Raw genomic sequence first — 9,347 nt, 5'->3', positions numbered from 1 at the left:
CGAATGTGTAATAACGTGTAGTACAATCGTCGATACACATTAGAAGTCCCCTTCTTTTAAGCATCCAAAAAAAAAAAACAAAAAAAAAAACGAGTTTTAGGACACCCTGTATACCTATGTTTAGGTAGATGTATGCAAAAAATGAACAACAACCATGTAGATCTATTTTATTCGTTCACGCATAATAAAAGATACTATTAGGACCATGCATTACGTTGAATGACATTTTGAACGAAAATTTAACTCACATGTGGAATAGTGTACAATTAGATATATTTGAGGCTTTCATGGCTCAGTTCTTCACGTTTGATGGTTGATATTAACCGTGGCTTTTAGGTGTAAATCGTGTCCTTTGGATAAGTTACTCTAACGTTTTGTCAGCTTTACAATTGATTTCTTCAGGGATCAAATGATGCATTGATATACAGAGTGTTTTGCATAAATTGTACTGATTCAATATCTTATGAGAGAATAAAGTTACAAAGCTGGCGAAACGTTAGAAAATCTTATTGAAAGGACACGGTTTACACCCAGAAGCCCCAATTTGTATAAACCATAATTAGAAATTAACAGCACCATTACTTAAAGTAAATGATAGTTAATTAGGGTGGAAGTTACCATGAAATGGACAAATCGTTGTCTAGACAAATGTCATTTCATTTCATGTATGTTTCAATGAGAAATGTTTAGAATTAAACGTAGTAGAAATTACTCGTGGCTTACGTATCCTTACACACAAAATGAATACTCGAAAAATTTGTTCTTATACCATTGTTTCATTGTGACGTAGAAAAATACAATTGTATTTCACGGTAGTCTCGTCGGTAAATTGTTAAGCAACGTGTTCGAGGAAATGTTATGACAATACTGAACGAGAATATTAGTCATTGTTATTTATGCCTAAAATATAGTTGACGCTTATGTATTGTGCCATGCGATATTCGATAAGCTTGACGAGAAAAAAAAGAATTTGTATTTCGATTATATACTGTATGGAAGTTGCACATTTTCAGAATCGAACACGGTGTCTTTCTTACACCGTGGGATCGAAGCAATGCGATTTTCGAACGAAAAAAATAAAGAAATGGGTGAAAAAAATAAATAAAACAAACGATACAAAAAAAGGTTCAATTTTTACTAATTACTCTGTTATACCCTATAGCTTTTTAATATGAATTCACATTTTCAGATTTTCATCATTTTATTAATGGAATACTACCGATGAATAAAATTTACATTTGAAAATTTGATTTAAAACGACATTTAACGCTGTTCGCAATGGAATTTTAAGTAAGCGTATTCCAACAGTCGAAGGAACCGATTCTTACACGTCTATACAGCGTTTAAAATATAATAATACCCTTAAGCACAATGTGTCGTCGAAATTACGGACTTGATTGAAAATTGAGTTTTCTTTTCCATGGAGAAAGTGTACACATACAATATAAAATAATTGCGTAACACTGCTATTCAACTTTCTGCGCATACTGGGTCATCGTGATGTACCGTTCAATTAATCTAGGATGAAAACAGTGTGTTCAATAAAAAAATAGTAAACATTCATAAGACATTTCTGTCCTTTCTTTAGTTATAACGATTGTTTCTATAATTAATATTTACCGAAATTGTTATCGATAACCAAGGAGGGAAACATTTACTACTTCTTATTTAGTTTATATAATTACATGGTTCAATTTAAACACATGTATTATATGAATTTCATATTGAGAAATACAGTAGGATGCACAAAATTTATGTTGACGATATATGAATACTAACACAGTTATCTGAAAAATAAGCATCGCGTGATATGCAAACTAGATGCGTGGAAGTAGTCTTCCATTGGATGTAAACAAATTTAAAAAAAGCGAATCTGAGAATAATTGTAATTATTTGGTGTATCGGTAATTTATTTCGTTTTATTATTGTTAAACAAATATTTTGACTCGATTATGGGTGCCTGTCAGGTAAACAAATAACTTAATAATTATACATATAGAATTATATCCGTGTGATTGTGATAGATTTTTTGGAAATAACTTGATCAAAACGTGAGAAAGGAAGCAATGGAAAACTCTGGTTGTATAATCTGAAACTCGGTCGAAAATAGTAGTACGTCATATTGGGGTTTTTTTGGATAATGCCCGTTAACGCGTCTATTGAATATAATAACAATACAAAACAATATTACCGACTAAATTCACTACTACTACTCATTAGTAGTACTAGTAAGGTACTACTCATTCGACGAGACAATTTTGAAGTAAAGAAATGAAAAAGCGTCATGAGGCACCAAGAATGGCCACCGTAGCAGGGATTGGGCAAAAGTTGCTCTTTTCTCTGTAACGTATTTCTTATTCTAAATGAAATTTCATTCTACGCGTTAAACGAATAAAACACTTATCAATTATTCCATGGTATAAATGTTTCCCTCGTCTCCCGCGCATCTAATTTGCTCACCGCGTGGCATTAGCGTTCCTGCAATGTTAGGACAAGTTTTGTGCTTCTTGTAAAATACAATTGTCGGTTTATGATGGATTAACACTGCGGATAAGAACCCCTTTAAAGAAAAAAAGAGCGAATACACGATAAAAACGGTTCATAATAAGGTGTCGAAGTAGCGAGATCTCGTCGAAAGTGAACATATTCGAGTCTGTACGTGTAAATTCCATAAAATGTTTTACAGAATGGTATCTCCTTCGTCGATGCCTAACATCTTCAAGTCGTCTGGTCCAGGTTGTGTGTCCACCTCGGCTTCCGCCTGCGTTATCTCCGGTGGCGGTTGATCCATGTACTCTGGCCCGTAACCAACGCAGCCCAACATACTATACATAGACGAGTACATGATATTAGTTTCTTGCTGACTTTGTTGCTTGGTCTCAGTTTCCTCCTTAGGGAAGATGATGTTCAACGCCTCTTGCAAATCATCAGGCAAAGGAATGCTTGGGTCCGTACGCTTCTCGGTGGGTTCTGGTATCTCAGAGATATCCTGGGTCGCGCTTTCCACGGTTGGTAACGGCGGTGGATTCGTCATGAATGGAGGATGGGTCTGCACCGGTGGACGCACCGGTTGATGAGGGGGGAACCGTGGTTGACTTTGAACGAACGGTGGTGGATTCGATATGAATGGTGGGGGAGGTTGACTCGTTGAAAACTGTGGTCTGACTTGCATCGACGTTTGCTGTTGTTGCGACGATTGCTGAACTGAAAAAGATGGCGGCGGTCTGTTCAAAGGTGGCGGTGGATGAGGAGGTAAAGGTAGTTTCGCCACCGTTTGTGGTTGCTTCTGTTGCTCCATTATCGGTTCCTCTATCAAGGTCTCATCAGTCTGGTCCTCGATTTCCATATCAACCACCTGCTGCGTTGGTTTCGCTTCATTCAATACCGGTGGCGGCGGAGCTACCAATATTTTCATCGGTTGATTTTTGTTCACCTGAATCGGCACGATGGTGCTCGCATTATTATTGCTACTACCACCGAGGTTCAATGGAGTAGCAAGTTTCGTGATATGCACCACACCCGGAGGATTGATGATTTCGTTAGGAACCTTCGGCGTGTCCTCGAATTTACTTTGCTGGTAAGGTAGAGGTGTAATGTCCTTTTCGGGTAGCTTTGGTTCTTCAGTTTTCTTCTTGAACAGCGGCAATCTGCCGATGAAAGGCAACTTGCCTTTTGATACCTGAGGTGTTGACTTTTTCGTTTGCACACCACCCTTCTTGGACTTAGAGGCGGATTCGTTTGTCTTTTTCTCAAATTTTGACTCGTCGTTGGACGAGTTATCGTCTCTTCTATCTTTGCTGTATTTTTCGTAGTTTCTCTTTGGACTGTCGCGCCAATTCCTCTCGCGTCGTGGCGATTCATTGCTGTCTCGCTTTCGTCGATCATCGTAATAATCCCTTTCACGGTCCCTATCCCTATCTCTTTCCCTGTCTCTGTCACGTTCCCTATCTCTGTCCCGGCCGCGTCTTCTGTCGTATCTGCTGTAACGATCATATTTGTCTTCGCGTCGCTCGTATTTCCTCTCACGATCCTCTTTGTATCTGTCGTTCTCTCGGTCTCTATCGTCTTCCTTGTCCAAAGACTTGTTCTCGGGGGGTTTCACGGTCATGTTGACCTGTTGCTTCGTCCAAAATCCCATGTGAGGTTTGGGCATCTCCTCCGGTTTCGGAAGCTCGATAGGCTTGTTTGTCATAGGTTGCGGTTTCTCCTCTTCCTTCTTTATCCAGAACGGCTTTGGCGGCTCTTTCGGACCCCATGCCTCTAAACTCTCTGACTTCATTTTATTTGCAAAAGGAGTCTGCTCTTGTTCCTCTTCTTCCTCGACAATCTTCTCTTGACTTAATCTACAATTACTCAAAGACTTCATTTCCTCCTCCTGTTTAGCTTTCAGTTTGTCCCTAATTGAATTTAGCAACTGTCTGTCGTCGGTTTCTGTCGTCTGCTGTTCTGGCGTTGGTGGTTGATTCATATGTTGGTTCACCTTCGACCAGTGACCCTTCAACTTTATTCGGTGATAGTCTATCTCCTCGTTGAGGATTGCCTGGGTAGACGCTTTCATTTTGTTTCGCATAGCGACACGTATACTCTTGGACATGTCTTGATCGGAATCCGTATCCGAATTATCGGAATCGCTCGTAGTGTCGCTACCACTGCTTCTGTTTCTTCGTTTCTTCGACTTCTTCGACTTCTTTTTGCTCTTCTTCGACTTCTTCGACTTCGTCGGTGGGTCATCGTCTTTATGCTTTTGCAACTCCATTTGGATCTGTTTGTGCTTGTCCTCGGAGAATGCTTTCTCACGGTCTGCCATCCAATCGGTCTCCCAATGTGGATTCTGTTCGACGAAACTCTGTGTAAAAATGAACATTTAATTTACTGTTTGGTATAAAAGAATTTGCCACAAAATAATTACGTAACCCGTAGATGGATTATACGTTTAACTTCGTTTCAAAATACGAGCAATCTTTTTAATTGTAACCTTTAATTTTAATTGGTTTTATTAGTTAACTTAAGGCATTTTAGTTTTACGTCAATACGCTATTGAATGCCAATGAAACCATTTCATTTGGTTAAAAACAAACATCACAAACGCGTGAATATACCAATAACAAATGTTCCTGTCGGGTAATTTAATTTTGCACCGATAGAGATATCCAAATGTTAATTTTTCTTTTGAATCCAATATTTTGTCGGATGAAAAAATTGTTATCATTTTGCTAATAAATTAGGTTTCCTCGATTCCTTAACAATACTTTTGAAAAACAAAATAATTTATTTTGTAAGACAAAAAATGTCCTACAAAATAGTATACCTTATTTTTCAAAAATAATTAAATGTAACATAGAAAATGAATGAAATAAAATGTCTCACAGCTTGATGCCAATGCTTTGTCCGCAAATGTATATTATTTTTGAGTAAAGATGATTAGATGGACTTACGGAATAATTTTCGGAATGCTGCTTAGATTTCAGGTGCAAACTCGCACAATGAAGATCGCCTATCCAGGAGTCGCAAAGCTTACAGTACCACGCTGTCGCAGCGCTGAAGAACTGCAGGCCTATAATCAAATGAATTACTGCTTAGCATTGCTTAAGCTTTGAAAATGATAAACAATTTAAGTTCATAAAGAATGACCTTATATTCTGCCACGACACATTCATGTCACTGAAAACAAAAATAATATATTAAAAGGTGCTCAACGAATAGCTGATACAACATTAAATATTCTTCGGTAGTCCCACGTCGTTCTCTAGAAGAAAAGAGGGAGGGAGTAGAAAACCATGCTTTATTTGTACAGATACCGCACAAATCGTACAAATGAAATAATAAATATGATATATAATTACATGAAGTTTTATGAACTTCTGTCTCACGTGCTGTAACTGCCTCTTATATTTTTGCTAAAATTTTTATCAATTAATCATTAATATATTGAAGACATTGTAATTATTGCAAATTTTTTGTATACTTAGATGAAAAAACAAGAATTTTGGCACTCACAGTACGTTTCACAAAAATATTTATATCATGAACGTACATATATTTGAATATACAAGTTGTCCAAGAAATGTTGGTGGTCCTTGAAAAGGGGGGGTTCGGGGGGTGATTTGAAATAACATTTCGCTAAGGAAAAAGTTGTTTCAAATCATCCTCTGAACCACCCCTTTCAAGGACCTCCAACATTTTTTGGACACCCTGTATACAGGTATATATAGATGTAACAAATATACCGAGTAAAATAAGTAACACGAGCAATTGCCACAGTTTACACATTTCGTATCAATTAAATACGTTGTTTTTGTACACACACCATCATTACGACAATACCGATTACTTATATTGATATTTTCTTTCACAATCGATAAATAGTCTTCTTTCGTTCGTTCTTGACCGTAAAGCTCGATCTATGTACGACGATTCGATGAATTATACACTTGCGACGAATAATTGGATAAACAGCTCGATTATAGAAACAGAAATATCTGAAACCGCTCGGAATTGTACTCCTCGGGTCCATTCGTTTAAAAATCCAGTGCATCTCTACGGTATTTTACCATCGTTGCTACAAAATTTGCTGCTAACAACGTGATATAGATGGACACTTTTCAAGAGAACAAACAAGAATAGAAAGAAAAGCAACAATATTCCGCGCATTATATGGGAAATTATGAATAGTAAAGAAAATATAGAGACATCTTTCTAATACGCGTATTTACTCTCAATGATTAGGTTAGAAAAGAATTTTTTCTTTCTTTTAAGCGGCGCTTTTTTTGTACAAGATTCGATTCCACGAGTCGACATTTACGTTTTAATGCAGACAAATTTTCGAGCAAACCATAGCCGTAGGTCTCTTCAATACATACCACAGTGTCTGTGCACAAGCTACGGAATTGTATTCTATTAGTAATTATCCACTGAAATGAACCGTACCTTTAATCGGTGTTCTTTTCGTTGGCAGTCCAGGATAATAGGGCACTTCCTTTTCCGTTCCCTCTCCATTCCGCTCATGCCATGGCATATCAACTATCTTCCGTTCCTGTTGTAGGGAGCAAAACGTTAATAAAACAACGCTCGTTACAAACTGTACGAGACAATACTCGGTGGTACTTTTTAAGTGACACTGTTACGGTACACCAATCAGACTATGTACCAAGTACCTGCACGTCGATCGTTACTGTAATACATATATCATCCTTACACGAAATATAGCTCAAATTAGAATTATACATAGTCTTTTAACCGAATCCGTTTTCGTTCTCTCGCAACCGTAAATCAATAATCAGTTACATTTTTTTTCAGCAACCTGTTCTAATGATTGTAAATTGTTATTTAGGAAAAACGATCGTCAATTGGGAATATTTCTAGATTTGATTATTCGAAAGTACCTATACCAAAAAGTTGAAGGAGGGCTTTTTACTAGGGCTCTACTATTATCAACGATAGGGCGACTTACTAAACAAGCTTCTTTGTGCTCATTGCTATGCAGATGATTCAAATATTCCTTTGCCGTTTTAGGAAATATATCGCAGACTTTACACCAATGCATTTCTGGATCGTAATGCACGAGATTGTACATAGGTTTCGCATCTTCGGGAGACTTTCGTTCTTTCAATTCCCTTTCGAGTTTGGACTCCTTGTCAGAATCAGACACTGACGATCTGTCGGGCGACTCTGATTTTCCTTTCGGAAAGTCTTCCTTGGGACTTCTCGAACGTTTGTTAATCTCTAGCTTAAACTTGCTTTTAAGATCGTCAACAGTAGCTTTGTCACCGATAATTCCAGTAAGCATGTCGATGACGTTGTGTATCGATTTCATTTTGTTTTGTATTTCAATCTGTAAACAAAACGATTAAAGTAACGACGATTCGTTCCTGTTTTCAAAAAAGTGTTTGAACAAGTGGCACAAGACTTATACACAACGCACAAATCATACATATCAAACAGAAAAAAACATACAGAAGATAAAAAAACACCAAAAACATAGGCTTCATCGAATAAACTTATCTATCGATACTTGATCAAAAGGTATAGCAGGTAAAGGGGGTAAAAAGAAGTGTCCTTAGACCGATTTCGATTTGCAATAATATATTGTATAGGTTATCAAAAAAGACTAATCTGTGCCAAGTTTCAAGTTCCTACGCTGATTGATGAGAAAGTAAACAAGAACAAATTACAACAATTTAGCTTAATTAATTAGTACAAATTAAAAGCGAGCATATTACAAATAATAATAAGGAGAATCTTATCCTTATGGCCAAAGAGGTTTTCAAACTAAACTCCAGCGCATACGACTTAAAAGCATCTGGATTTAACAAAGCCGATGTGTCTTTCTATAATAAAGACCAAGCCAACAGATTTATGGAAAAAATAACAGATGATAATGAGAAGGGGGATTATAACGAGGGAGAAATACGGGCTTGTACTAAAACATCAGCAGAGAAACACGGAAAAGAGTAAGGAGGCAGAGGAGGATAGTAGTTATCGTCCAAAGATAAATGTGTTGAAAAAAACAATACAATACTGATGTGGAGGAGAGGATATTGGAAAATATACCTATGGATACAATTTATACTCAGGTGTTGGATGAACATAACGACTTAGAGATAGACCAGAATGTTAATGACAGCTACAACAAGAACGACAATAATCAAGACTCTTATTTGAACAAAAACGAATGATCTATCCAATTAAAACATGACTCAGTCTATTAAAATTATTTTTTGGAATTGTAGGATTGTAGCATTAAAAATAAAAAGTCAGAAATAGAATATCTATCTAAAGAACCAGATATAATTACACTGTCCAACACGATTTTTTTTCCGCGATATCCACTAGGTGATTCTTATAGGGTTCCTCGTCCTAAATACGAATCTGAAAGTGAAATTGCTCCATCACCCTTAGTTTTCGAGAAATACGAGATTTTGTAAAAACGGTCAATTGTTAGAGAAAACGTAGTACTACTTGAAAACTACGAACGCTAGAAAGTTATATTTAGTCTTAAAAGATAGAGAAGTGTTTTCTGAATATGAAGATATGTTCCTTTAGAATTATCTGCTCTTTTGAATGCCTGTAAATGAACACCGAATTTCAAAAAGGTGATGATGCGTGAATTTTTCACGAAATACTTTTGTATTTTAATGAAGAGTTATTCATCTAGATCGAATTTACTATGCATTATAGGGTTCTGGAAACATTTCTGAAGAGAAAACCACCCGCGGCAAATGTTGGAACGGTTTCTAATCCATACGGTTTGACAAAATGTCAACTCGGAACGCATGAACGGTGTTTTGCCGCTGCACAGCCATTGCTCGCTATGTTTCGGTCAGTTAGGGCCGTCGCTACGGGATTCG

The 9,347-nt window shown here is 37.0% G+C and overlaps 1 protein-coding gene across 1 annotated transcript; it reads right to left on the bottom strand.

The window, feature by feature from the left end:
* Positions 1 to 1,114: 1,114 nt before the first annotated feature.
* Positions 1,115 to 7,848, bottom strand: LOC128877910 (zinc finger matrin-type protein CG9776-like). The gene is made up of 4 exons (XM_054125553.1): positions 7,451 to 7,848; positions 6,928 to 7,033; positions 5,436 to 5,554; positions 1,115 to 4,846 (listed from the first exon to the last, which is right to left on the bottom strand). Exons 1-4 carry the CDS (start codon positions 7,811 to 7,813, stop codon positions 2,681 to 2,683), a joined length of 2,754 nt encoding a protein of 917 aa, XP_053981528.1. The 5' UTR covers positions 7,814 to 7,848; the 3' UTR covers positions 1,115 to 2,680.
* Between the last annotated feature and the right edge of the window lie 1,499 nt (positions 7,849 to 9,347).

This window comes from Hylaeus volcanicus, chromosome 6, assembly GCF_026283585.1.
Source record: "Hylaeus volcanicus isolate JK05 chromosome 6, UHH_iyHylVolc1.0_haploid, whole genome shotgun sequence".
NCBI lineage: Eukaryota > Metazoa > Arthropoda > Insecta > Hymenoptera > Colletidae > Hylaeus > Hylaeus volcanicus.
This window is presented reverse-complemented; position numbering and strand designations above follow the sequence as displayed.